Source organism: Fusarium phalaenopsidis (genome assembly GCF_050370095.1).
Source record: "Fusarium phalaenopsidis strain FUZ10S chromosome Unknown contig_32304, whole genome shotgun sequence".
Classification (NCBI taxonomy): Eukaryota; Fungi; Ascomycota; class Sordariomycetes; order Hypocreales; family Nectriaceae; genus Fusarium; species Fusarium phalaenopsidis.
Genome location: NW_028145404.1, coordinates 241133 through 268337, shown reverse-complemented (window position 1 = coordinate 268337; position 27205 = coordinate 241133). Strand labels below are relative to the sequence as shown.

At 51.8% G+C, this 27205-nt stretch overlaps 7 protein-coding genes across 7 annotated transcripts; 4 read left to right on the top strand and 3 right to left on the bottom strand.

Annotated features, from left to right (window-relative positions):
• Positions 1-86: 86 nt before the first annotated feature.
• Positions 87-1551, top strand: LRP88_09410 (ester cyclase; the record flags this gene model as incomplete). The annotated part of the gene is made up of 3 exons (XM_083245896.1): positions 87-408; positions 460-903; positions 962-1551. The coding sequence occupies 3 exons, from the start codon at positions 87-89 to the stop codon at positions 1549-1551; spliced, it is 1356 nt and encodes a 451-aa protein (XP_083097009.1).
• A 3122-nt stretch (positions 1552-4673) lies between these two features.
• On the bottom strand, positions 4674-5910 carry LRP88_09409 (uncharacterized protein; the record flags this gene model as incomplete). Its single annotated transcript, XM_083245895.1, has 3 exons — positions 4674-5224; positions 5282-5855; positions 5908-5910. The coding sequence occupies 3 exons, from the start codon at positions 5908-5910 to the stop codon at positions 4674-4676; spliced, it is 1128 nt and encodes a 375-aa protein (XP_083097008.1).
• Positions 5911-6737: 827 nt separating this feature from the next.
• Positions 6738-8700, top strand: LRP88_09408 (uncharacterized protein; the record flags this gene model as incomplete). Its single annotated transcript, XM_083245894.1, has 2 exons — positions 6738-7316; positions 7378-8700. The coding sequence occupies 2 exons, from the start codon at positions 6738-6740 to the stop codon at positions 8698-8700; spliced, it is 1902 nt and encodes a 633-aa protein (XP_083097007.1).
• A 4003-nt stretch (positions 8701-12703) lies between these two features.
• On the top strand, positions 12704-15427 carry LRP88_09407 (putative glucosyl/glucuronosyl transferase; the record flags this gene model as incomplete). The annotated part of the gene is made up of 1 exon (XM_083245893.1): positions 12704-15427. One exon carries the CDS (start codon positions 12704-12706, stop codon positions 15425-15427), a length of 2724 nt encoding a protein of 907 aa, XP_083097006.1.
• A 28-nt stretch (positions 15428-15455) lies between these two features.
• Positions 15456-16642, bottom strand: LRP88_09406 (uncharacterized protein; the record flags this gene model as incomplete). The annotated part of the gene is made up of 5 exons (XM_083245892.1): positions 15456-16007; positions 16073-16154; positions 16213-16424; positions 16523-16551; positions 16609-16642. The coding sequence occupies 5 exons, from the start codon at positions 16640-16642 to the stop codon at positions 15456-15458; spliced, it is 909 nt and encodes a 302-aa protein (XP_083097005.1).
• Positions 16643-17072: 430 nt separating this feature from the next.
• On the top strand, positions 17073-19319 carry LRP88_09405 (uncharacterized protein; the record flags this gene model as incomplete). The annotated part of the gene is made up of 1 exon (XM_083245891.1): positions 17073-19319. The coding sequence occupies one exon, from the start codon at positions 17073-17075 to the stop codon at positions 19317-19319; it is 2247 nt and encodes a 748-aa protein (XP_083097004.1).
• Positions 19320-21137: 1818 nt separating this feature from the next.
• LRP88_09404 (uncharacterized protein) lies at positions 21138-24811 on the bottom strand (the record flags this gene model as incomplete). The annotated part of the gene is made up of 3 exons (XM_083245890.1): positions 21138-21358; positions 21409-22048; positions 22139-24811. The coding sequence occupies 3 exons, from the start codon at positions 24809-24811 to the stop codon at positions 21138-21140; spliced, it is 3534 nt and encodes a 1177-aa protein (XP_083097003.1).
• Positions 24812-27205: the final 2394 nt, after the last annotated feature.

Here is a 27205-nt window from a genome sequence, read left to right as displayed (position 1 = left end):
GAACATCATCTGAGCAACATGACAAGTTACTCCATCACCTGGATCATTCGTTTTTCAAACTCTCATCCATAATCAACGCTACCAAAATGAACGTCAACGTCCCGGATTTGATCAAAGCGGCCGTCCCCGAGTCAAAAGGTCGCAATGTCCAGATCCTTAATGACAACATGACGGGAAACAATTACAGGGACCAGAACTTCCTCTCCAGCGATTTTCCGTCCAACCCCCCCAAATTGTACGTGACGGGAGAAAGCGATGAGTTTGACCAACTGACTCTCGCCGAGTGGCGAGCCGAGGGTTTTGATGTCGAGTACATCTCCATGGAGAGCCATGGTGATGGGTACCTACGCAAAATCAAGTCCTTAAGCAAAGAGAATTTGGGACCTTGTGAAAAGTTTGGAATCATAGGTAAGTGATATGATGTAAATGACATCCTGGCCGTGCGTTGACACAGGGTAGCATACGACGACGCAGCAGCCATCTGTCTCGAGCATTTCCATGTCTTAGACAACAACCCCGAATTCAAGCTCGGCCTTCTGATTGCCTACTATCCCTCTTCAATCCCAGATCCCAATGGCCGATTCCCAAGCGCTATCAGCGCCTTGGTACATCTCACTGCCGGCGGGGAAGTCGGCGTCGTGAAGCAGTCTCAGATGGTGGGCATCCAAGGCAAGAAGCGCACAAGACGTCGAACGATTAGCAGAGGCCTCGGCACCGGCGGCAAGTTGAATCTCGCGTATCCCAGCTATACATATGATGCTCAGCCTGGGTTTGCTGAGCATGATATGGAAGAGTATGACGGGATATCTGCCGATTTGGCGTGGAGCCGTAGCTTGGCTATGGCGAGAAGAGTGTTTGGGATTAACCCTGACCTGGAAGTTGCTTTGGACAACAACGTGCAGAGTGAGCTCCTAAGAAGATCTACAAGTCATGTTAGGAATTGCCAGACTAATACCGGCAGGCAAATTCTTCTCTAAGCATCCCGAGCAAGCCATGTCTACGTATACGACACACAAGACACCCCACGTCACCAACATGCCGACCCTGACCGGGGGCATCGGATCAGCTGAGCTAAAACGCTTCTACTCCGACTTCTTTACCAATCCGCCTTCTATCAAGACGACGCTTATATCGCGTACCATCGGCGCTGACCGAGTGGTGGACGAGATACACCTACGCTTTAAGCATACGGAGAAAGTTCCATGGATGCTCCCCGGAGTCCCGCCTACCAATAAAAAGATCGAGATCATGATGGTTAGCATCGTCACGCTGAGGGGCGGCAGACTCTATCATGAGCATGTGTACTGGGACCAGGCCAGCGTGCTACTACAGGCGGGGCTGCTAGACCCAGAGTTGCTATCACAGGCTGCCAAAGACCTCGGCGTCAAGAAGTTGCCTGTGGTAGGAAAGCGAGCAGCGAGGAAGGTGATAAAGAATAGGAATGAGAGTGACGATGAGGGAGAGGCTGACAATGAGCTGATTGAGGGTTGGGGACAGGCTGAAGGCAAGGGTGAACAAATCGCAGCAGCAACGGCAAAAGAGGCCTCTTAAAGACTTTCCGGATTTCGTTTCATATACAATGTAATTAACCTTGGTCCCCCAGCTGCCACCGGGTTAGAAAATCTGTGTTTAATGACCTGCCAAGTTCCATTATCAAAGTGGTGGATTAAGGGAGCTGGAGTGCTACGCTAAAGCACATTTATCGGGTATGCCTTGTTAGCTTTGACCAATAGTTAATACCCTTGGATGCTTGATTGCAGGTTGAATCCATTGGGTAACTCACCGAGGGGTGCTTATCCTGTCAAATCTACTGGCTAAGCCACAAAACAGCCAACCAGGAGGCCATAGCCTCCGAGGTAGATGACCACACAACCACATGGGACGACCAAAGAATCCCAATGCTGGACTCCAATATTGGATTGTAGAAAGAGCAGCTATAGGTCCTCATAGATTGTCTGTATCAAGAAATGATCACCACCATTCCCTTTAAGAAAGGTTCGAAGGGTGGCTCGGGCCATTTGGTCGCAACTCATCAACACCCGACATGAGAGGACTGCTTACCACTGTCTCTCGACGCATTGTGCAGTACTTCAGAGCCAATGATATCCATTCTTACAAGATGACAGCAGACTCCCATCTGTCGAGAAGTTCTTGGAAGATGACCCCCCTATCTGCTCCAAGTTGACGTTAGCTGGGGCTTATCACACCAATGCTACCTGACCAGAGTGCCCGATAGCTTCTCGCGCTATGGAATCAGCCTTATGCAACACCTCCCTGTTTCCAAGTGTTATAATCCCGATTATAATCCCGATTCTAGCCATGCCAACCTAGCCCACAGAGGTGGAAACTCGTGGAAATCGCTGGAGTTCCAAGACACCAACACAAATTCCACTTGGCACGTAACAGTGCGAGCCTGCTGGAGGCCTCTCAGCCGGCAGTGCCTCGTTGATCAGACTGACGCCTCTATCACACATCCCACTGGCGCCACGGCTGTCTCTTCTTATCATAGTCAGACTTCCAGCAAGACAGATATCCTTGAGGGTTGAAACATACTTCTTATTGGGCATCAGGTGTTTCTCGCGCGTAATACCGGCGCGGTATCTCTCATTCCCCCGCCTGGGACAACCCTCTCGGAGTAGAATCGGACATACCACATGCAAGAACAACACAGCCAGCAGCTGTAGTGTGTGATCACATTGCAGCGGCGGCTGAAAAGATCATAGTGGAGACGTGAAAGCCCATGCAGCCAAGGAATCTCTTCGGTAAGGAGCTGAATCAACGATACTGGTGTGGTGAGGGGGACAACCAACAACCTCTCGCGCAGGGCAACCTTTGCCGGATGCTATCGCCTGACCGCTTCGAGACCTCCCTCTGCAGGGCGACTGTTTAGGCCTCGCAGTTACTGTTTGCAGTCGTGGTGTGTACTCCATCAGGTAGCCTCTCTAGACATGTGCCCAACAGTCCATCCGGCTCGGGCTCAGAAGCGTGTGATCGCCCACAGGTCCGGCAACGGGCCCGTCTCTGTGTTCACAGACCTAATTAAGGTAATCTTTCCAGTCTGACCGTCGAATCTGATGGTACAATTTGTTTCGTGCGAACCGGTTGTCCTCTCTTATCCCCTCCCCCTTACCACAATTCTTTGAAACGTCGGGGCTTTTGACATTATCTTTCCTGCGATCTCACAATGGTACGAAGAGGATCAATTGATGTCTATCATTGCGAGCCATGCTTGCCGCGGAAATATTTCACTCGATCAGTCTCGAGATCTTTCGCAAACCAATCGTCTTTGGCTACGCAGTCTGGTGACTATGTACCTCCGGTGGAAGAGGTGCCTAGAGCACAAGTTCTGACACCAGAATCGGAAGTACAGGACCCCATATCGAGTGTCCATGAAAAAAACGGCCAACTGGTGTCGAGACTTTTCGACTCGATCACTCGGTTTTGGAGCCTGATCATTCAGGACGAAACGCTACCGTTGAGCCAAGGCCAGGATGAGGAAGGGCAAGACAGACCTGTCAGCCCTCCCACCACCGTCGCAGATGATATCACTAGCAGAGAAGAGTGCAGTGATAGCCCAACAGATGACCCCGAATGCGGCGGTGTCGATGAATTGCCCTCAGATACTGCAGTGTCTGATGAGGAGGAACTGGGGACAAGAGACTGCACCGGCACAAACCGAACGACATTCAATCTCGAAAACCTCCTACTAGGAGAGGAGCTCAAGAGACTACGGGTCTGGAAAACCACTTTTTCTAATGACGACCTGGATCGCTTGCCGTTCATTAAACACGAAGTTGCGCAGGGAGTCCTAAAATGTCTGACTGGTCTGGCAAACACACTGATAAAAGGATACAGTAAGGTCTTCCTCCCCTCCAAGTATTGTTGTTACTGACTCAAGTCCGAAGGTGAGAGGCAGGCATTATTGAAGCCTGGAGATTTGGCAGAGTCCCTGCAGTATCTGACCAAGCAGATTGAGGCAAAGATATCAGTATCTAGTGTTGAAGATGACGCAATGACTGAGTGTGATGGTTTCTCGGGGACTCAGGGGTCAACGTGCACTGTTGAGGAGGAGACTCCTCTAGACGCCCTCAGGTTTGATATTGACAGGCTGCAGATGTTGTCTCAGTCACTGCGTCTTGGGCTGAGTAACGGAATTATTCTCACAGCGAATGGATGATTTACGTGGTTGCTAGGATATTAAAGGCATCACGGTAGCTTACGGCGTTTTTCGGCATTGGCTTTTGATGCAGTCATGAATTGATAACTTTGTCTTTTGCACTTGTGACTGATGGCCACTTTTGAAAAGGCCACTAATAACTACAAAACAAAACAAGGCATCGAGCCAGCCCAGTGAGTTATAGGTCAAGCGGCCCGTGTTGACATGCCTAGAAGTATTGTGAGAGGTAACAGAGATAATGAAACCGATCTGGCGTTGGGGTGTCCAGGTTCCTCACCTCAAGTTAAGACGAGATACCCAGCCCCCGAAATCAAGAAGATCAAGATGGCGCCCCAATCGAAAAGAATCAAGAGTTGAACAAAATAATGCATGCAACATCCACCATCAAACATCTTTACAGTGTGCGTCCGTCCCTGTTGCCTGAAGTGCCGTCCAGGGATGCACCTGTCTTGTCACGTATCCCGTCATCATCTGCTCCCGCCTAGGATACAGCCGCCTAGGGTTGACTCTCAAGCGAGGCGGACTGCCCTGGGCCCGAAAATGCTCCTTGAACCCCATTGGAAGGGGGGTTCGAGTGCTGGATTGCACCAGGCTGGCCGTAGTATGGCCATGGCGGATACGGCCATGGTTGAGGGAGCCCATTCATTGGCTGTTGAGGAGGCATCGGTGGTGGATGTGGCCATTGACCCGAGCTTCCCATGGCATGGATCTGAAGACCGGCATTTCTTGCTTCAAGAACTCTGTTAAATGTGCCTTCGTTGATAGGATTGTTGATCTGGATGCTTTGGTCCTGTGCCTCGTTGTGTTCGATGGTTAGATTGTGGGTGAATTCTGTCCAACTATCATCCACAAACCCGTTGATCTGAAGTGCTTGACCAATAGTCCTGTTGTTTGCAACCCTAATCGCGCCTTGGCCCAGCGTCAGTATCTTGGCAATGATATCCCAAATTAGAGGCCCACCCTGTTGGTTGTTTGCGTTGTCTTCACTTGACGGATGGATGATGAGGCACTCGTACTCCTCCTTGGTAAGGCGAATCATTCCGTCGCCTATGCAGGAAAGCAGGTCAGGTCTTGTATGGTGACAGGGAAGAATGGGTTACGAACCGTCTGGCTTCTTGCCTTGCAGCACCTCGGCTATCTTGAGCCCCTTTCCCTTCCCCAGCCTTTGCTCGACGGCATGATTGACCTGATGCAGAACAACACTGTTCAATACATGAGTGCAGCCGGAGTCGTTCTGTTGCTCCTGACTCCTTTCCACGAACAGACCGACATGGGCCACCTGGATCTGGAGTATGAGTGTAGCCTTGAGCGTCGTGAGCTCGGCGACCATCTTGTTGGTGGACTCTATTTCTTCAGGGCCTTTCATAAACTGATGGGCGAAACGACGCACGGGGGAATCTGTGTTGGACTTCTCCATGACGCCATTGATGTGTTTGTCCAGGTTTTGAGCGTGCTTGAGCATGTTAGCTAGAGCCTTGAGGACTCCTTTGGTCCTAAGCGCCTCAAGAGCCTGGACAAGTTCAATGATCTCAGTGACACTGCGGAGGTCCTTGCATAGATATTCCAAGCTTTCGTTGCCATTCTTGTAGATGTCGATGGTCGTAGTAACTCTACGGATGAGGTCAAGGGACTGGCCAATCGTGGCTGTAGCTGCCGCAGCGGCGCCGACGGGGTCGATCTGTAACCAGAGTATGTTAGTATGTCTAAGTGTAATTGTTCTGTTGTCGTACCATGGCCAATGTGTTTCCGAAAGACAGCCCTGTCACAAACTGTTCTTGCTAGCAAGGCGACGACGGGGTGGACAGCGAGGCAGGATTTGGAGGAAACACCAGAGAAGTCGGCCCGGCTCTGGAAACCCCCCAAATTGCAATTCTCTGCTAAACCTCGATATGGTTGCCTTTGTGCGGCTGAAGGGATTGCATGATGCCAGTCTGACATGCACCATCTCAAGAGGGTGAGGGAATTTGCAACCTCCCCCAAGAAGGCCCAAGAATGCCAACCTGTTGGTCCTCTCTTCAGCCGCATTGCATTTGTTTGTAATTGCTTATCATCTGACTGCTCTGATGCCTTGTAATTGGGAAGCGAAGGGTGGGTGAGAACACCCATTCAGCGGCAGGCTGTGGTTTTTGGGGCAGTAAATGCAGCCCAGGCTGGCTAGACACACCGGTGGGATGTTGCCTTGCAAGGCTCGGCGTAAGCGATGCCATTTACACTGTGTGGACTCTTCTGCCTATGCATGCAATGCAGTTGAAACACGCGGGGGCCAGTCAGAAGCTGATGCCTTCAGATTGCGTGGTTGACCGGGAAAGCCCCAAGATATGCGTGTGACCGGAATCATCGGGGATTGGATAACCCGACTTCCTGAGTGAAGCTCAACCTCTTTTGATTGATGGGCTGGAATCTTGGTCGGCATCCGAGTTGAGCATTACCCGCCCGATATCTTGCCCGCGGTCCGTCCATCATTCCAACTGGTCATTATCCCTACCTGAGTTATTCTCACCGCTCTTGTTGAAACGTCTTTGCAGGTTAGCCTTCTTCGGTTCATGCAATTGACTCAGATATGGCATCAAGTTGTGCGACTGGAAACCAGGCCAATCATGCCTCAACCCAAATCAACGGCAGCATCAGAAACAGACACCGCACAAAAACGAGGATCAAGAATCTTTACTTGAGCGGTGTCGGAGCCACCCCTACTGAGAACCCACCGGCGTCACTCCCAGTTACGGACAACTTCAACTTTGGATCAATCCAGACCCTTGAGGAGGACCACGACAGTCATGGCGGATCCAAGCCCATACCCAAACTGTTGCCAACCATCAACAAGAACGACGTTGAGTACATCAGCGGCATGGGTACCAGGATAGAGCAGAAGTATAGGCTCTTGTTGGGCCGAACTGCCAGCGTGAAGGCAAACTCTTTCAAGAGACTGAGAGACAAGGCAGAGTCCCAAAAAGGACGCATCGACATTCAAGTAATGGTCATGAAGCAATGGGATTCATCGACCCTTGCATCGCAAGACACAGTGCCTGGCTACGAAATGAGTAAAAGAATTGATCAGCTCAAGAGGAGGCTCCAAGAAATCCATGACAAACTCAACGATGCTGTCAATGAGCTGCCGCGGAGTTCGAAACGAGGCCAGGTAAGTGCCATCGGAGAATTGAACGGATTGGTACCTGCAGAGTCTGATACATTGCTTCTAGAGCCCCAGGAGAGAAGGTCGCATCAAGAGTTCCAAGGTCTCCAAGGTCTCCAAAGGCCCCAAGGGCCCTGTGGTGACGAAGCGCGCTCAAGTCTTCAATAACCTCACGGAGCTTTTTCACAATATTGAACTCGATATTGTTGCTATTGAGAGTCATGTCTATCGTCTATCGGCCTGTCCCTCTCCATTTGAATCAACACAGGGCTTTGGTACGCTATTCATCTCCAGCTCGGCCACTCGGACACTGTATCGTCACTTGTGTCAAGCCTGCCCTCTGAACAGCCGTGAACAAGGTCACTGTCACACGGCTCTCGTTGGCCTTGTGCCAGAAAGAGAGCCAGACTGCATTGATCCAGATGCCATCTCCATCACCACCCATCACGTTGCCATTGAGTCAACATTCCGCAAAGGAGACTATATCTGGTTCGAGGCCCACTCTGTTCTGCGTCTCCCGGGAGGCGAAAGTGAGGCCGTCTGCTCCGAGCCCTCGTCTCCTCTGGCGGTAGTGGTCGACGGCTTACGAGAACGAGAAAGGTTACGCAGGGATTCTGGATACTCTTCTGCCTCTACTTCCTGGCCCGGAGAGCAAGTCCAGCTGAGTAGAGAATCTTATCACATCAAGGTGTGCCCAGGAAGCCTCGATCAAGGCGGTGAAGGCCTGGCCATGTGCATCGGCGAGAATGAGGACAGCGGCTGCCACGAAATGTTGTATCTCGATAAGAGCAAGAGGCCCGACACCAGCTGCAGCCCTCTCAATCTCGACGAAATTCTCCAACTGGGAGAGGAGAGATGGCATCAACGCCAACCCCTTCTTTTCGAGCGCAGTCACAAGCTCAAAGAAGACCGGTTCAAGCTGGCATTCAAGATCGCCGAGGCGGCTCTCCGTTACGGATGGAGAGAATGGCTTGGGGACGCATGGGGCATCCGAGACATCAAATTCTACCCTTACGAATCTGAAAGGATGCCATTTCTGCGTGCTAAGATCTTCAAACACGGCTGTGGCAAGCTGGAAAAGTTCATGTTCAACCTCGGCTTTGTTCTCCTCCAAGTCGGACTCTGGGAGCGGCTCATGTTCAGCAATGATCTGGAGAGTCAGTTGAGTCGCCTCAGAATTGGCACAACGACTGAGTTCCAAGAAGCCGTGCGCTACTGCGTCGAGTTTTCGAAATATGGTGACTGCCATGGGGACGACAATGATTTTCAGCAGGCGTTCTACCAAAAGGTAATTAGCCCGCTTAGGAAGATGGCTAAGGGGACAGATGACGACAAGAGCGAGGTATCGGGAAAGTCGGGACACTCAACTGATACTGATATGAGTTCTTGAGAAAGATGCTAGGTAGGTTTGGTGCTGTCTTTGGTGGGATTTTTCTTGGCTGACTATCTTGTATCTCTTCCACTAGGTTTGCAAATCTTCTGCTTTTCTTTTGGCCAGCATTACGCTTTCTTGACCTTCGTCTTCATTAATAAACCCACTACGGTGTTTCAAGGTATTGGGTTTTAGTGCTGCCATGCATTGATAACTGTGACTTTTGCTGTTCAGACTGATCACCTCTTTTACAGCCGTCATTGCTGATAAGAAAGGGGCTTTTTTTCTGCTTGCCTGATGTTCCATTTTGTGTGCTTACCGTCAGGCAGAGAATGCCTGGGTCTCTTAGGCATACTACAGCAAACTAATCCGTCAACCATCAATAGTTCCCTTGAAAGAGCTCTGATTCTAGGCATATACAAGGTTTCAAACAGGTTCCGATAGCCAAAAGCCTTCTTCGTCGGCATTCAATGTCTCCTAAAAATTGAAAATGTCCTCAACTTCCTTAACGGCCTTCTGTCTGATGTGTGCTGAGAAGCTGTCGATAACACTAGACCTTGGTTTGTACCTGCGCATGTTGAAGTCTATAAAGGTGCATATCAGCTTATCGTATTATATATCGGTTCATATTGATCTGACTTACCTCCCCGAATGCCACTATAGTCATCCTGATGGAACACCGTTCGAGTGCGGTCAGGCCAAGCAGTCAATTGTATGCGATATATCTGCCACGAGTAAGTCAACGGCTATTTGAGGCAGATGAGGTAAAGCGCCGTTGCTGCCCAACTTGCAGCCCAGAGCCTGGTGTCCGCTCTACCGGCCTGTCCCGCGCCTTGGCAGCGTCGGCATGTGGCTGGTCAGATCTAAACGTGGTAAAAGATTTCCGGGATTTGTAATCTTTGCGTAAAGAGAGGCGACTCGATGCGTCGTGGAGCCATTGCTTTGTTGTGCGACCTCGATATATGATATGACAATCCCTCTGACTGTCTCGTCTGCTTGTTTTGGTACACCGAACTACTAATCGAAGCCTTCAAACATTGTTTTCAATTTGCTATCAATTACGTCGACAATGGAAACTTTGCAGCCCTTATCTTCGGCAGGCTATTGCCAGGACTGTTCCGAGCTCATTGCCACAATGCTCAAAGAAGGAGGTCTTTTTAGGCCAACCTCGTTAACCCCTGAAACGGCAGAAGAGCGGAGTTTGTGGCCAATTTCTCTGGATTGCAAACTTTGCGAAATGGTATCCTCAACAAAAACGTACACTCCCCTTTGATTCTCTGACCAATGGCTTCTGGACAGGTTGTTAAACCGTCACATACCACATCGCCAGGCCCGGCCGACAAGGTCATGAAACACGTATAGTTTAAATGCTGTATGTAGACATAAGCCATTCCCACGTCAGAGCCACAATCCTTACAAGACCACTTAAGAAATATCTTTGGTTCAGGAAGCGAATCTAGCGAGACGTGGTCATTTCCCCCTTGCCCACCTTCTTCGGCCTCCCACAGAAAGCTTCCCATGAGAGAGGTATGCAGTCAAGGCTGAGATCATGGGATAAACACTTGGGCGAAAGTATCATTAACAACCACGAACGAAGTCTAGGAAACAGGTTCAAGTGGATCCATCCACTCCTCCCAATGGTTTGAACCTTTCCATGGGTGAAAACGAGGTTGATGTCCATCATCCCGCAGCATCGCCTCTATATCACAGCATCTGAAGATGTGCACCTTTGTAAGCCTTTTATGTGACATCTGATTCGATTCCACATTCCCATATTCGTCCTCTTTATCGTCAACCGCAACTGGCCCACTGACGTGGACTCTGTTTCTCTCGAGGATGTTGATGGGATCATCCATGACTGTGTCTTCAGGCCCTGCTAGGTCCAGCGATGCGTTATAGGCGATTCCCTCTTCTGCCCAGATCACAGATGACGCCGCGGCGCCTTCGATCTCGCCGCACCATGGTCCTTCCCTGCCGCTCTTTATCAATAGATGCAAGGCTCTGCGGCGCCAGCGCCTATGCCTGTATTTTCGTGCCACAAAGTATAGTGGATGAATGATGCCCATTTCAGGTGTGTATGACAACAAGGTGCTTAAGTCTCCGCACCGTAAAGTCTGGTCCTGGTTTATGTTGGGAGGAAGAGCCTCAACCGATGTGACTATCTCCTCAAACTCTGGGCCAAAGCAATCGTAGGCAGTTTCCCGGGGATCAAGAACACACGAGGCATAAACCAAGGCGGCAAGGCATTGTGTGCGAAGGACGAGCAGTGATTCATCCTGATCGCAAGTATCTGGCGACGGAACTTGGTTGTATTCAAGCCATTGCCTCATGTTGCTGAGCTGGCGGCCCTGTTCAATGAGCAGCTCTGGAGGGATTATTCGTCGGCTGGTGTATTTATACGCATACCCTGCGGAAATGAAGTGGTAGCAGGAGTGCAATACTCTGGAGAGAGATTTATCAGGCGGACCTGACAATAACTCGTCTGCTGTGATTGGAGGCTGAGGGGGTAGATGTGGCGCGATTCCCACAGCGTAGGTGGCAATATGCAGATCGAGCTTTCGGAACAAGGAGACATACTCCATATCGATCATGGGCGTTGCTTCTTCGCTGGAATGGGACGCCATCAGAGCTAACGCACCGTTAAGATGCACGTGTCCACTATAGAGCCGCTGCTGTATAGCCTCGATACTTGCTAGGAGAAGACAAGCGATCATGCAGGGCAAGGGTCCATGTTGCATAGTAGAAAGATCGAGCTGCGCCAATTTCAAAGCTTTGATGTATCGTTTTGTTGTCTCGAGGCCTGTATTAGTAGAGTCACTTTTTAGGACATACTCTTTATAACAGGCACCAAAGGCTTCGACGGCGGCCTGGACAGATGGGACGGAGTGGGTCAGCTGGGGGACGATGCGGGACCAGAACTCCAGCTCGAGCGTATTCTTTGCCCTGCGGGGGCTTTGTACGAGTACGGTGCAGGCAAGCTTGGCCAAGGGGCTGGAAGGAGAGTGGAGGTCGGGTATTAAGAAGATTGGAGATGATGAAGAGGCCGACGAAAGTGTCGAGGGCGGTGATGATGACAATGGTGAAGACGTTGCGGTGGAGGGTGATGACGACTCGCTAGGTGCTCCACGTGGATAGCCTTGACAATGCCGCTTTGCAGTCAAGCATCGTCGGCAAGATGGCTTAGCTTCATCACATTTTACTCGTCGAGCTCTGGTCGTGCCAGGTCAGTCGTGCACGTGAATATTAACTCAGGGTGATCATACTTGCAAGTGAAGCAGCCGAACTTGGATTGCCTGACATTGGTCCTGGTCCGCTTTGCCTTGTCCGTTTCTGGTGACATTGTGGTCTTTGGATGGTTGGTCGTGAGTTGAAAATAAAGACCGAGAAAGCCAAAGACCGAGCGTGGATGATACGAGAATAATAAGCAAGACACGGCACAATAACCGTTTTATATGCGTCAGTTGAGGCGGCCCATGCCGCGTGGAACGTGCTTGGGAAGACTTCGGCGACAAATGTACTAGTACACTTGTGGAGTAAAGGGCAACAACCAGATTAAAGTATAGAGTACTTCCTCGTTTCCGAAGGATCTGGTGTCAGGGGCTAAGATCGCCAAAATTGTCTTGGCGTAAAGTCAAAGACCGAGCAAAAGAATGGGGCAGCTCGGGGATCTAGCCAATAGCATTATATCAGCTTGCGCTAAAGTCTGACAGTGGAGCAAAGACCGAGCAGAGTGGAAACAACGCCAATGTCCTCATTCTCGGTCTTCAAGTTGGTGCCTTGAAGAAGGGTTTTGGTACGCCATCAGATGCATCTTTATTCTGCTCAGCCTCATGGCGAAGTAAAAAGCGTTTGAAAATGCCAAGGATGTACGAGTTCATCACAGAATCTCTCTGATTAACTCTCTCCCTGCCGCGTCACCTCACTCAGCTCAGTCGGTCTCTCATATGGATATATCATACACTACCCTGAGGCTGTACTGACTGAAGCACTTCAACTCATTGTACACTTTCTCATTCACACCATGGCCACCCAAAATCCACCAAAACAATCGGAGACGGTGGTGCAACAATCCATTCTTCAACAAGCACAAGCCGCCGCTGCCAATCTCGCAGTTCCCACAGGAGAGGAGGCTCTTCTGCAAGACATTGATCTTGTCAATCCTGAAGATGACATCCCTCCTCCAGCTTACGGTGACACCTATGGCGAGATCCACAACGAAAAAGACGCCCCGGGCACCAGTGCCTGTGTCACCGACGACGGCCGTGTCAACATCCGCATCAATCATCTCAACAGGCGTCTGTCCCAAATCTTTACTCCCGCCCTCCGTCAGGAGATTGCTGAAGATGATCGCCCACCCCCTCCCCCGTATATCCCTCCATCCTTAGGAGGTGAAGAGGGAGTTCCTCCGCCCCCGTCCCTGAACGTCGTCATCCAAGTCGTGGGCTCACGCGGAGACGTGCAACCTTTCGTTGCATTGGGAAAGGTTCTAAAAGACACTTACGGCCATCGAGTACGTCTGGCGACTCATCCCACCTTCAAGGACTTTGTGCAGGGGAATGGTCTGGAATTCTTCAGCATAGGGGGCGACCCCTCCCGACTGATGGCCTTCATGGTCAAGAATCCTGGCTTGATGCCGGGCTTTCGCAGTCTAATAGGTGGAGAGATTGGGGAGCGAAGAAGGGACGTTGCCGAGTACATTCAAGGCTGCTGGCGATCATGTTACCAAGCTGGAGATGGGATGAATCTGGATGACATTTCTGAGCCCTCTGGGAATGGCCCTGCAGCAAGACCCTTTGTGGCCGATTGCATAATCGCCAACCCCCCAAGCTTCGCTCATATCCATTGCGCAGAGAAGCTAGGCATTCCTCTCCACATCATGTTCACCATGCCATACTCTCCCACCCAGGCCTTCCCCCATCCACTCGCCAACATCCAGTCCTCAAACGCCGACCCTCAACTCACAAATTACATAAGTTATTCAATGATAGAACTCCTCTCGTGGCAAGCCTTAGGCGACATCATCAACAGGTTTCGCGCGAGGTGTCTCGGCTTGGATCCCGTTAGTATGATCTGGGGCCCCGGGATGCTCCAGCGTCTCAAAATTCCTCACACCTACTGCTGGTCTCCGGCCTTGATACCCAAACCGAAAGACTGGGGCTCTCAAATATCAGTATCCGGCTTCTACCTTCTCAACTTGGCCTCCAACTACACTCCTACCCCTGACCTCCAGGCATTCCTCGATGCCGGTCCGCCCCCCGTCTACATTGGATTCGGGAGCATCGTTCTCGATGATCCTAACGCCATGACGGAGCTGATCTTCGAAGCCGTCAGAAAGACCGGTCAGCGTGTCCTGCTTTCCAAAGGCTGGGGAGGCATGGGCGCTGACGAGCTTCGTATCCCCGACAACGTCTTCATGCTAGGGAACGTGCCCCATGATTGGCTCTTCAAGCAAGTCTCATGCGTCGTTCACCACGGTGGCGCAGGAACCACAGCGGCGGGCATAACCGCAGGTCGACCAACTCTAGTCATCCCCTTCTTTGGAGATCAACCTTTCTGGGGCGCCATGGTCGCGCGAGCAGGCGCTGGCCCCGACCCAATCCCTCACAGGCAACTCACAGCGGATAAGCTAGCCGACGCCATCAACTTTTGCTTGAAGCCCTCCAGTCTAGAACGCGCCAGAGAACTTGCAAGCAAGATGGCGGCAGAACAAGGCACCGACATGGGAGCTCAGTCATTCCATCAACATCTCGAGGTTGACCGTCTCCGTTGCACTCTCGCACCATCTCGACCAGCTGCATGGCGCGTCAAACGCACTCAGATCAGGCTGAGCGCTTTTGCGGCCTGTACTCTAGCGAATGCAAATCTTTTGGATTTCCGTGACTTGAAGCTCTTCAGACCACAGGAACATTATACCGACGAGGGCCCTTTAGAGCCAATATCCGGAGGTACCATGGCATTTGCTGGCTCGGTCGGCAGCATGTTGATGGGGCTAGTCGATTTTCCTTCAGAGACGCTGAAGGCCTTGAACATGTCGTCTGGGCCCAGTCGAAGGCACACCACACAAGCGACCATGAACAGGGAGGAGTCTCTTGCCCGTGTTCGAAACACTCCCCGATCGTCATCTTCCACTTCCAACATTGGATCAAGCTCCATGTCGGATGGCAAGGACCATGACATGCTGCGCCAGACTGGCGCGCACACAAGCAAGGGCCTCGGCCGTATCGTCAAGGCAATCGTGCAAGGGCCCATGGACATATCAGTGAGTTTCACCAAAGGACTTCACAACGTCCCCAAACTTCTGGGAGACGATACAGTACGCCCTCAGGAACAAGTCAGCGACTTCAAATCAGGTGCCAGAGCAGCGGGGAGAGAGTTTGGCCTCGGCTGGTACGATGGTGTCACCGGTCTATTCACTCAACCCTGGAGAGGCGCCCAGAAAGAGGGCGTCGGGGGTTTTTTCAAAGGCATCGGTAGAGGGGTTGGAGGTTTCATAGCCAAGCCATGTGCGGGTGTCTTTGGTATCCCTGGTTATGTGATGAAAGGGGTGCACAAAGAAGTGCAGAAGTTGTTTGGCAGCAATGTGCAGAGCTACATCATTGCGTCCAGGACGGCTCAGGGATACGACGAGTGGATGAAGAGCTCTGATGCAGAGAAGGAAGATGTCATTGTTCGGTGGAAGCTGATTCAGAAGCACCTGAAGAAGAAACTCGACCCTGAGATGGTGCGGGATCTCCTAGAAGCATAGCGAAGAGAAGATATAGAGGCCAAATTCCTTATGGCTTACCATCCCACCACTTCACCAAAAAGTCCTCCGCCTGAGTAAACTCATAGTCAGGCAGAAACTGGTTCCACTCATCAGAGCAATCAACTTCCCCGGCTTCAAGGGCCAGAAGCATGCAGCGAGAAACCATTTCCCCCCAAGCATCGGCATTTTCCGGTCCGATAGCAGGGTGCTCGATCTTAAGCTTCCAATCACTCTTGACAATCCCAGCCTTGAGATCTTCAGCCTTGAGCTTCTCGACTTTGAAGGGGCCGCGGATCTTTTCCCCAAGGGCGATGAGCTGTCCAATCGTGATGCTATTGCCTCGGATACCTCCCATGACTGGCCAGACGCCCTCGTAGTCAACGGCTCTGGTGATAACCTGAACGATATCCTGGACCGTGGTGAGGGAAATTCGGGCGTCCTCACTGCCCTCCAGCATGAGTGCTCGCCGCTTCTCAAAACTGATGGTGAACTCGAGTGGAATGACGTATTTAGAGGACCTGTGGGGGTAGACTAGCTCGTCTAGGAAGAGTCCTGGCTGAAATAGCGAGTACTCCAGCACCTAAAGCTATATAATCAGTCCTAGCTCTATATAGACACACATTTTCAAACATCAGTAGAGCTTACCTTTTCGTGCTTGTTAAGTGTCTCGAGATACTCACGGACTATGCCCTTGCTTTCATACCATGGAAAATTCTCAAAACTCGACCTGTAAACGAACAAGCAGTCAAAAGCTGTCGTGGGCTTGCAGTGCCAGACTCACTCACGAGAACCATTCGCTAGGGGCGAATCTCCTAACCCCGGCTGCAACACATGCATCAATGAGATTCTTCTGAGCTACTCCACCCGCGTCCAAGTGTGCGACGATGAACGAGATGACTGTTTCAACACCCTGCAGAACTCCCTTCAGTTGCTTTTGGTCCTGGTAGTCTGCTTTGATCCATTTCACGCCTTTTGGGGACGTGTCAGATGGAATGTCCTGGCTACATAGTCAGCGCGGTTGATCCAGAGGGTTGGTGTTATTCAGAGCCATGCCATTCTAGATAGGAGTAGAATCTCATGCTTCCCAGTCGCAACAAGACCATCGGTAACCTCCTGGCCGAGGTCTAATTAGAAGATTAGTACAGTGACCTTTCAGTAAGGTACTGCCAGGAGGATCATACTTCCAGAACCGCCTGCGATGGCAATCTTGACCATTGTCTCTTTAGGTAAAGTATTTTCGTATTTTTTTTTGGGTAGCTGTAAAAAGAAGTGCTATAAATTTAATTTTTCAAGGTAAATATTGATGTTCTTCCTATCATACTTATAACACCCTGACGTCCTGGTCGTTGGATCGACGGGCACACGGGGCGTGCACACTCCGCCGAGATTTCGGCCGAAGACGGAAGAGTATGTATCAACGTTAATAGGGCACTTATTATTATTAATGCGTCGCGGATCGTTAACTACTCCGCCGTCTCAACTACCAGCAACCATAAACACATTGTTTCCGCTGAACCATGCTGGACGGCAATGCTTCTTCCGCCGACTTTGTTTGCAGTGCATTGCACCTCCGACCATCATTCCTGAAATAAGCCTCCTGTATAGCGTTGTCCTCAAATCTTCGGCCCCATTACGTATCTCAGTCATGATGGACGCCGCTCACACCTCCATCCCTGGATGGGAGCCCCCTAGTCCATCGGCGGCCGAAATCCAGCCCCCGAGAAAGAGGCTCCACGTCCGTAAAGGCACAAAGAGTTGCTGGGAATGCAAGCGGCGGAAGATTCGCTGCACATTTGCAGCGTCTGCCGACATGCGCTGTACAGGATGCAAACGCCGCCGGACGGCGTGCGTCGGCCAAGAGTTCCCGGATGAACCTACTACTTTCCATTCCACCGACAGCGACGGGCTGCCGGCGTACGGAGATAGACTCGGCCGCTTGGAAGCCTCCGTTGAGCTGTTGGTCAAGAGTTCTGGGGTCAATGGTCGCAACAGCAGTGACCCTGGCAGTCCCTCCCGCGTCACCCTTCAGGACAATACTGTCTCAGCCGACACTTTGCCCCAAACGAGTGCCACATCTTCAAAGACACCCGAGTGGATCTCTCCTGCGCCAACAACCAAACATGCCACATATGGAGAGGTGGCAGTGACAGACAAACTGGATGAAGTATCCCGAGTTCTTGCTACGACGTGGCCAAAGCCGCACGAGCTCGAGATGATCCTAAGTGAGCCACTTAGCGATGGAATATCCTTTTTGGAAATCCTTCACAAGATCGGCTACATTCCCAGCGCTCCGTCTGGTGAGGGCTCACCACCACAAGGCGTGCCCCTTATACCACGGCCGCAAGACATGTTGCAGCTACCACCGCCAGGCTCACACCCTGTGCTCATTGCAAAGAAGATCTTCCTCTTGGGTCTCTACACTCAAAGCATACAACCCAATACCAAATATTACGATACCATGTCCCGCATGGTAGAAGCAGCCATTAGCCTAGTGGCGACCAGGGACGAGCTCACCAGCTCCCTCGAGGGTATGGAATGCATTGCTTTGGAGACTCTTTACCATGAGGGTGCTGGGAATCTTCGCCGCGCATGGCTTGCAATCCGCAGAGCCATAGCCATGTCCCAGATAATAGGTCTCCACCGCGGCAGTGCCACGAGCTTGTCGTTAGAGGCTCTGGAGCCAGAAACTCGTGAGCGGGTTGACTCAGAGCACATGTGGCTTCGAATTATGCAGATAGACCGCTATATCTCCCTAATGCTGGGGCTACCGCATTTTTCACCCGAGAGTGTCCTCGTCCACCCTGAGTCGATGGAGCGATGCACCCCAGTAGAGCGGATGCGGCGTCTTGATGCGGTAGCAGGAGGACGCATCCTAGCACGCAACCAGGGCGACATTGGGGACGGAGTCGCCGAGACGCGTGAGATTGACCAACTGCTGCAAAAGTCGTCGGAAATCATGCCGCCTCAGTGGTGGCTATCTGGTAGCGAGGTCATCAGCTACAAATCCAATCCAGGGGAACAGGATGCTGAAGAGATACACATCTTGGAAGCGACAGTCCAAATCACAGATCAGCTTATCCACTACCAGCTTCTTGTCCAACTTCACTTCCCTTACCTCCTTTATTCCTCCGCCCAGAGCAAGTACGACTACAGTAAAATGACAGCCGTCCACGCGAGCCGTGAACTCCTTCGTCGCTTTCTTGCCTTTCGCGTTATTTATCCCATAAGCTCCTACTGCCACGGTCTCGAATTCAGCACTTTCATCGCAATAGCGGCCTTATGCCTCGCTCACATGGGGGCACGCAGCCAGGTTGCCGCAGAGAACGTCACCATCAAGAGCAGCGTACTATGCTTCCTGACACACCAGCGGCCAGCTGACCGGGGAATGATGGAGCGTGCCTTTGGGAATATGGAGAGGATGGCCACTTCTCGTTCTGATGTTCTTGTAAAGAATGCTGTCACGATCCTGAGACATCTACTTGCAATTGAGGCGGATGTTGCAGCCGGCGGATGGTACAGCGCGGACTCCTCGGCCGCTGAGACGCATAATAATGAAGCGCAGTTTGGCAGGGTTAGCGAGGACGGCAACGCGCTACATATCTTCGTCCCATACTTTGGCACCGTCAAGATTCGCCGCAGCGGGATTGACGTCTCCATCTCATCACTGATACCACCGCCATCAGAGGGCCAAAACGGCCATGAAGAATCCGACACGCAGAGAGCCGCCGCGAGGGCCAGTCATCCCGCTGTCTTCAACCTCAATAAGAACTCGCAGGATGCGCATATGATTATGCCCGAGTTCGACACAGGGGCAAGCGATTGGGCTTTGCAGGGCATAGACCTGAGCCTTCTCGGTGACCTCGCGGGGACCGGACCGGATGCGGTAGTATAAAGGCCATGGGGATCATGGGGCGGCGCTACCAATGAATAAGTCGAGGCCAATTATACCATTGAGAGTTGATAGCTTTGGGTCGACTGGAAGAACGTCCAAAGGCAACAGAGCTCAACGACACGCAAGGGAAGGATTGGAATTTGAAAAGCAGCTGAAGCAAGTCATGGCGCAGAGTAGAAGGGAACAGAAACAGGGCAGTGAGCGGGCGTCAGATATGGATCCCGATGAGAAAGATGACGACGAGTTTGAGCTGTCTAGGGAAAGATCCGAAAACGATAGCTGAGAAGTCGAGAGCATCGCATGATTCGGGGCATCTCGCGGGCACCACCCAAGGTGAGTTCGAGGTGCGACAACAGGGGGAAGACAGCACAAGAAAAGACAGAGGAAGTTATTCCTCCTCCTCCCCCACGCGGGCGGGAAACCGATCCTTGAGGGTACTCGTGCCAGTTTTCAGCTCTTCTACGGTGACTAGTCCAAGGTCATCCTCATTGAGAATGGGATGGGTCGAGATCTCGAGATCCTTCTCCCCCCAAAACACTGGCAAAAAGGTGAGGTGCTCACATGTGGGTGTGAATCTGCTTGATTCCTCTTGGTTCTCCTGTGGTTGTTCCTGAGCACCTTATCCTTGCCGTAGATCACCTTCATCAAGGTCCATATCGCCCATGAGTCAGTGATGTAGTTCCTTCCAGGACGTGCCGTTCTATGGTTGCCTGGGAGGCTTGTAAACTTCACTGGAAAGAAGTCTCCTGCGTACGCCTTGCAAAGCGCCCTGTTCTCGTCGTCTAGTGCGTGTCCCCATTCAGCCCACAACTTGCCTGCCTGGATGCAGTGTTGCCAGTTCTCTTCCATCTTAGAACTGCCTTCGGTGGGTTCCTTTGGTGTGGCGAACTTGACGTAGGTTCGTGACATGTCCTGGGGTGCGTCCTTGATGTAAGGGTCCACCGGTAAGAAGGTTCAGGAGTAGGCAACTATGCGAGATGTCTACGAAACACCTACTGGCACTACGGACAAGGTGACAGGGGAAAACCGTACCTCCTCATCAAGATAATAGCCGTCGATAGATATAATGGCTCCCGTACTACAATACTTGGGGCTTTCACGAGTTTAAATTTGTATCCATACAATCAAAAGGTCGTTTCTACTGCCCTAGCCCAGACATCTACTCCAGTACTTTGTATTACAACCCGCACACTTCGACCGCTCGTCGCTAATTACGATGACCCTTCAGTCCAACTAACCATTCGGTGCTTTGGGTGAACACCTCCGACACTTACGTTAAGAGAAACGGCGTTTTCCTTTGCGATATCTCGCTGTGAGTATGCTCAATTCTTTGCTGTTGAGTATTTGACCCCCATTATCGCCAACTCGCCGCCCCCTCCCAGGACTGAGCTTCGCACTACCAGCAACGATGTTTTCAAGAACCCAATCGGCGGGCGACAAACCAGTTCACATCTCGGGCAGGGCGTAGACAGTGCCATCATGGCTAACAATCCAAGAACCTGCCATCCGATTTGGCAGAATTTTCGACGATCCTGGAGGGCAGGACGAAGGCTACATGATCACTCTACACCCCCGTGCTACGGGCATTTCCGACGGCGTCCAGCTCCAATACCATAGAATCAACAAGACCATCCGTGCTAGCCAATTACTTTTCCAGCCCCTTCGAAACTCGACCAGGAATGGGGGTACGTAGAAACATGACACACTCGAGTGCAAGTGCATTAACATTACAATAGATCATTTACATTATATGACACACTCTTTCAAGAGTCAGCTAACTATCTACAGAGACTGAAGCGTCGCCTCTATATCGCATCGTCATTTGAAGAAGCGGTTGATCCTGAACCGGTTGATCTTCTCCTTTCCCTTGAGATCCTTGTAACCAACCTGAACCTGGACTTTGTCGAGGGTTTCTTGTTCCTCGACTTGTCCGAATCTCCATGCCCCTTTCCCTTGTTGGAGTCCTTGGTCGCCTGCGCTGCGGCGGTCGAGCCAGTTGGGGTTGGGCGAGTCGTTGCGGTCTTTGACTTCCTCAAATCCTTAGAGCTTGGGCCCTTTTCCCTTTGCTCTCCTTTCTCGCCCTTCTCACCTTTCTCTCCCTTTTCTCCCTTCTCGGGTGCCTTGGTCTGCCTTCCCTTCTTATAGTCCTCAGTCTTCGACACCGAGGCGGTTGCGGTAGCCGAGGATGAAGAAGACTTCGTTGAGGTTTTCTTCCCCTTGGAGTCTTCTCGGCCCTTGCTCTTTTTCCTGTCATCGGAGTGCTTGGTCTCTCTTCCCTTCCTTGAGTCCTCCGTCTTGGTGGCAGATGAGGATGAGGTGACACTGATCAATGTTGAGGTCTTCCTCTTGCCAGCATCATCATCATTCTTTCCTTTGCCCTTACCTTTGCCCTTGTTCTTGTCCTTGTCATCACCACCACCATTGTTCTTCTTTCCTCCATCAGAGCCCTCTCCCTTCCTTCTCTTGAAGATAGGAGCGACAGTCACTTCAGGCTCGGCAGCTCTGTGAGTCTTTTTGGCCACACGAACAAGAGTCGAGGTCGATTTCGCCTTGGAGGTTGTGGTCTTCTTCACCTGGACCTTTGCGGGAGTTGTCTTTTTGGCTGCCACTTTGACAACCTTCGAGGTTGTAGTAGGGCGAGCGGTCGATTTCGCTTGCACCTTGACCTGGATGGGCTTTGAGGTCGTTTGTGCCTTGGCCTTTACCGCTACCCGATGGCTGGTAGTCGGCTTGGCTTTGACGTTGACGACCTTTGAGGATGAGGTCTTCTTTGCCTGCACAGCAACTCGAGCTGTAGATGTGTGTTTGGCTTTCTGGACCACAACCTTGGATGTTAATGTCTTCCCTTTGACAGCAGGGCGAATGGTAGTGGTAGGCTTGGCCTTGACATTGACCACCTTGGATGTCGTCGTCGCCTTTGCCTTGGCATTGACAACCTTGGACGTTGTCGACTTAGCCTTGACGTTGGCCACCTTGGAAGAGGTTGTCGCTTTTCCCTTGACATTGACTGCCTTGGATGTGGTGGTCGCTTTGTGCAAGGTCGTGGGAGAAAAGTCCTGGACCTTGGCCTGAACAGGTTTGGCACTGTTCTTGATCGCATTGACCTTGTAAACGTTCAACCTCTCTGCCGCACCACACTTCTGAGCCTTGTTGCCCTTGCAAACCACGTTACACTCCTTCTCAGGTGCTTCAACACTCCCGCTCGAAGGTCCAGCGTTGCTACAGTAGCAATCCTGACCATTCTGCAGTCCCATGAAGGCGAGGTTCTTGTTGGCGCAGTAGTTTGCGCACACTTCGGCCGTCATCTTGCTGCCCGACGTCTTGGCCTTGCCCAGCGCCAGGCCTTTCTTGCCTTCGGTGTAGCATCCGAGGTAATTGGGCTGGATGTTGAAGCTTTCAGGACTGGCCATGGGAGTGTAAAGGGTGTTGTTCCAGATGGAGATGCGATTGCCGGCACCACACTTCTGTGAGACATCGCCAGCGCAAGGCATTCTGCAGTCACCATCGGGTGCAATCGAGGACTGTGTCTTGGGCGCGTAGCCACAGTAGCATTCCCGCCCATACTCCATGCCAAATAAAGGGAAGTTGAGCTTCTTGCAAAAGGCGAAGCATGTGTCAAGCGACACGGAGGAGCCGGTGAAGACGGCGCCAGGCAGCGTCCGACCACCAGAGCCTCCATCGGTATAGCAGCCCGTGTAGACGGCGGCACCATTGAAGGCGGTGATAGGCCCAGCTGGTTTCTCGGGCTGGGTGATCTTCCAGACACTCAACTTGTTACCAGCTCCGCAGTAACTGAAGATGTTTCCCTTGCACTGCATGGAGCACTGAGAGATATCAGGGATATTATCGCCGCCAATGGTGTTGCCGCAGTAGCACTCTTGGGAATACTCAGTTCCGGCATACAGATACCCGCCAGCTTGGCAGAAAGCAACGCACATCTCGTTGGTCATGCCAACAGTATCTGCGGTACGATCCGACGAGAGGGCACGACCGTTGGTAGCTTCGGCATAACATCCTTGATATGTAGCCGTACCGTTGGCGATCTTGGTCGAGCCGATAACAAGTTGAACAGGAGGTGTATAAGATGTGTCGTTCCAGACAGTGAGCAGGTTCGGCCCTCCGCAATACTGCGTCATGTTGCCACTGCAAATCATCTTGGGTGCTGCTGCGCAAATGGACGCCTTCACGTATGAAGCACCATTCGTCAGCGCGCTTGCGCAGTAGCACTCGCGGCCATTCTCCATACCCGCAAGAGGATATCCTTGCTCCTTGCATGCAGCAGTGCAGTACTCGATGGTCATAATGTCCGAGGTGACGGCATACTTGTTCAGCGCTCGGGCGTTCACCCCCTCTGCCGCGCAGCCAAGGTATGCCCAAGATCCAACCTTGTCGCCTGGCGAAGGGTTGAACCATTTGCCAATGCCCATATCACCAAGGTCATTGAAGGGTGGCTGAGTAGCGCAGATGCCTTGGGGGGCTTTGGCAGGACCGCTCGTGACCTGATTGCAGCCGGGAAGCTGATCAAGCATTCCACGAACAGTCTCGTTGACGATTGGGGGCATCTCAGGGCAGTTATCGCTGAAGAAAGGGGTCTGCGACGAAGCCAAGATTGGACACTTGGAGATGGCTCCCCCAATGGCGTCGTTGTTGATGCAAGACTTGATGGCGCCCTTGAGAACCGACATATCCCAACCGTTGAGAAAGTCGCCGTGAAACCCGTATCCAGTCGTGTCGCCCTGGGCAAAGACAAACTTGCCACCCTTGCTCTTGTCGATGTTGTTGACTCCGTATATGACCTCGAGGAATAGGTGAGGGAGCATGCGAGGATGTGAGGGTGGGCAGATGCCATTGTCAATCTGTGACAAGTATGCGACGTGACTCTGATCGGCTTGGTAGTCACCTCCGTTCCAACAGGTCTGAAAGTGTACCTGCGCTCGCATGCCGTTGTCGCAGTCTGTCCTCCACATAAAGTTGCGCTCCTTTGAGGGACCCGAGCTGTCTAGGCAAGCAAAACTGATACGCTCTGCCACTGGTCGACCCTTATATCCAGTCTTACTGTAGGTCATCGTCTTCGTATCTGCCGATCGAGCGGTGCTATCTCCAGAAAGCATCTTGAATCCAGGAGGGAATGGCTCGATGTTGGACCTGTTCTCGCCGCGACCGAGATAGTACACAACAGTGCCGCCATTGGGAACCAGCTCAAAGCTGCCATTGGAATGCTGATAGAAGAGCTGTGGTGTCCAGTACGCCGACTTGTCGTCTTGAACTTCACAGGAACTGCATCGCGAAGCCTGTAGGTCGTCGTAGGTGGCCGAGACGCCAAAGTTGCTGGCACCCGAGACCTTGTGAAGATGCGCAGCGACACGTCCAGGAGCAATAATGGGATCAACTCGCCCAGTCTGGATGATGCTGCACGACATGCGCCAGTAGGCATTGGCCAAGGTAGCGATGGCCAAGAGACCCAGGAGGGTCTTGGTGTTGCAGTTGACCATGTTGTCGAGGGTGTGGCGGTTGAAGTAGAACAGGGAATGATGGTTCGCAGGTCCTTGTTCGACAGGACACCCGTTGTGAAACAAGAAACTCTAACGGTTACAGGAGAAACATCAGCCCAACCGAACGGGTTGGGATCATCCCAGATATACCATGTTGGGAGGAGAGGGTTTGGGGCTATCACAACATCCGACCTACCGGTGACCGGTGGCGGCCGATATCTAGGAGACGCGTCCAGATCGGACCCTCGTGGAGGGACCCTTAAGCCTCAGTCTCGGAACGTAAAACCATATGGGAACTCTAGGCCACGGGGCGGAGCAACATCTTGTCGGAGGCTCCCTTCATTCCAGAGCGCAGCATTCCAGTCAACCCCAAGCATGCCAACGAGTCAGTGGGCCAGACCTACCTAGACCTAATTCGACAGTCTGGATAGCTTCACGGAAACCTTAAAGGGTACTTGACAGGCGCTACTGGCGCAGGCACCCGAGGAGCTGTAGCTTGATCCACGCCATCATCGGGACGCCTCGAAAACCTTAATGCAACAGCTCGATGACGATGATTCGATAGTACCTGAGAATCGGTCGCGTGTGGGCGAGGGGAATATGGAGCCTGCATGCCAGTCAACCTTTAAGTTTCGATAACTGTTAATCCAGGCACAGGTTTCCCCGCTTGAAGCGTGGCTACGATGGCCGGAGATTCTTCTGATACCGCATTGGCATTACACATAAGATGGGAGGACCTGTCAAGAGTCCAGCCCAGCCTTGTCAGGGTAATAGCCGATAGACCAGAGGACTGCAAGGGGGCTAGATGTCGCTCTCCCAGCACGCCAGCACGAGAAGTTGCCGAACAGTTTCGGATGGCGGACACCTGAAGATCAAGAGGATGTTGCAAATTACAGGGAGAGCAGCGATATGGACACAGAACGGATATACGATCATGGGGATGAACGGAAAGGCAGATGCCATCTCGGGGCGCCGGATGAGCCTATCGGAACTGAGCCAAGCCAAGAACAGGCGTTCATGGCCACTGCCTAGGCGATGGAGATGTGATGCGAAGGTGCGTGTCCTCTTGGGGGTCACTAGCTCCCAGGCGACTCCTCTCTAACGTTGAGATTAAGTTTGTTGGCAGCAGTCTTTGGTCTAGCGTAGTTGTCTGGATGACATGTTGCTGAGACGAGATGAGACGACGCCAGTCGCTAAGGCGGGACAGCCCTCCAGCTTAGCGATAACAGGATATCACGCCGATAGTGTGTGGGGAAGCTAGAGATCCTCTGGGCTTGAGTGCTTTTCTTGATCATGATTCAAGTTTGGATCAAGTAGTTGGCGTTGTCGTGGGATTGCGAGCAAGGGAGCTTGGGACGGCTCACGATTGCTTCAACCACGTGCCAAGTGGGTAACACGGGTCGGAGGATTTGTTCCAAAATGATTAGCGAGGAGCTTGTCTTTGGTAAAGCACTATTACGCCATAGTGGTCTTATCTTTATACTCGAGATTGGTTGACAAGAATAAGGTAATATACGTGGGATCTTAAGGATGCGCTGAGTGAGACGGATGAAGCTCGAATGACTGCGCGGGTGAGTAAGACTAGCCATAAGGGTTAATAGAAGCTCGAATGGATGAGTGATGGAGCCGAGACACTCAGGTTGAATTGTCAATTGTGCAAGAAGCTATTCCCGCTCAATTACATGAAGCGTTGTCCTCACTACATTGGAGTCACTGTCCAACGTTGGATGAAGAGTTAACAAGATGCACGTTGACTTCCCAGTGAATAAAGTGAAAGGAACATCCTTGATGCAAGCACGCCTAACAATAGAAACAGACAACAGTCAGTTACGTGTAAATGCACATGACATCCAGGTTGGATATGCGAGCCGCCGATCACTGAATTGTCCACAACGTTGTGAACGGCGATGCAAACCCACAGCAGAAATAAAGCTTCAAAGGAGCGACAGACAAACATGTTATATCTTCCAGCCTTGAGGCCCCCCTGCATGTTTTGATTAAAGGGCCTCAAATCCCTTCCACAGGCGAATCGCTCCCCCTTGTTCCCTCCCTGTCCCCTTGTCCAAGTCGGGGAATGGTCCCCCGTGGTCACCCACTCTCCCGATGCTCGCGGATTGGAGGTTAGGTGTAATGTCGCGCCACTGCCGACAGCTTCTCTGCCCATTTGCAATGACTAGACCTTTGGAGAGTTAAACCGTCTAGCATCTCTTGATCTTTGTGTCAAAGAGTTGGCGCTGACGGCATCAATTCGAGGCTGACGGGAGGGGTACTTGGCTGCACCGCTGATTTGTGCTGGCGTCAGAGGTACCTTTTCGGTCTTTGGAGCAACCTGAACATCCAATCTCCAGCTCCAAAATTATTACCCCAAACCTTGACACCTACATACAACTTGGA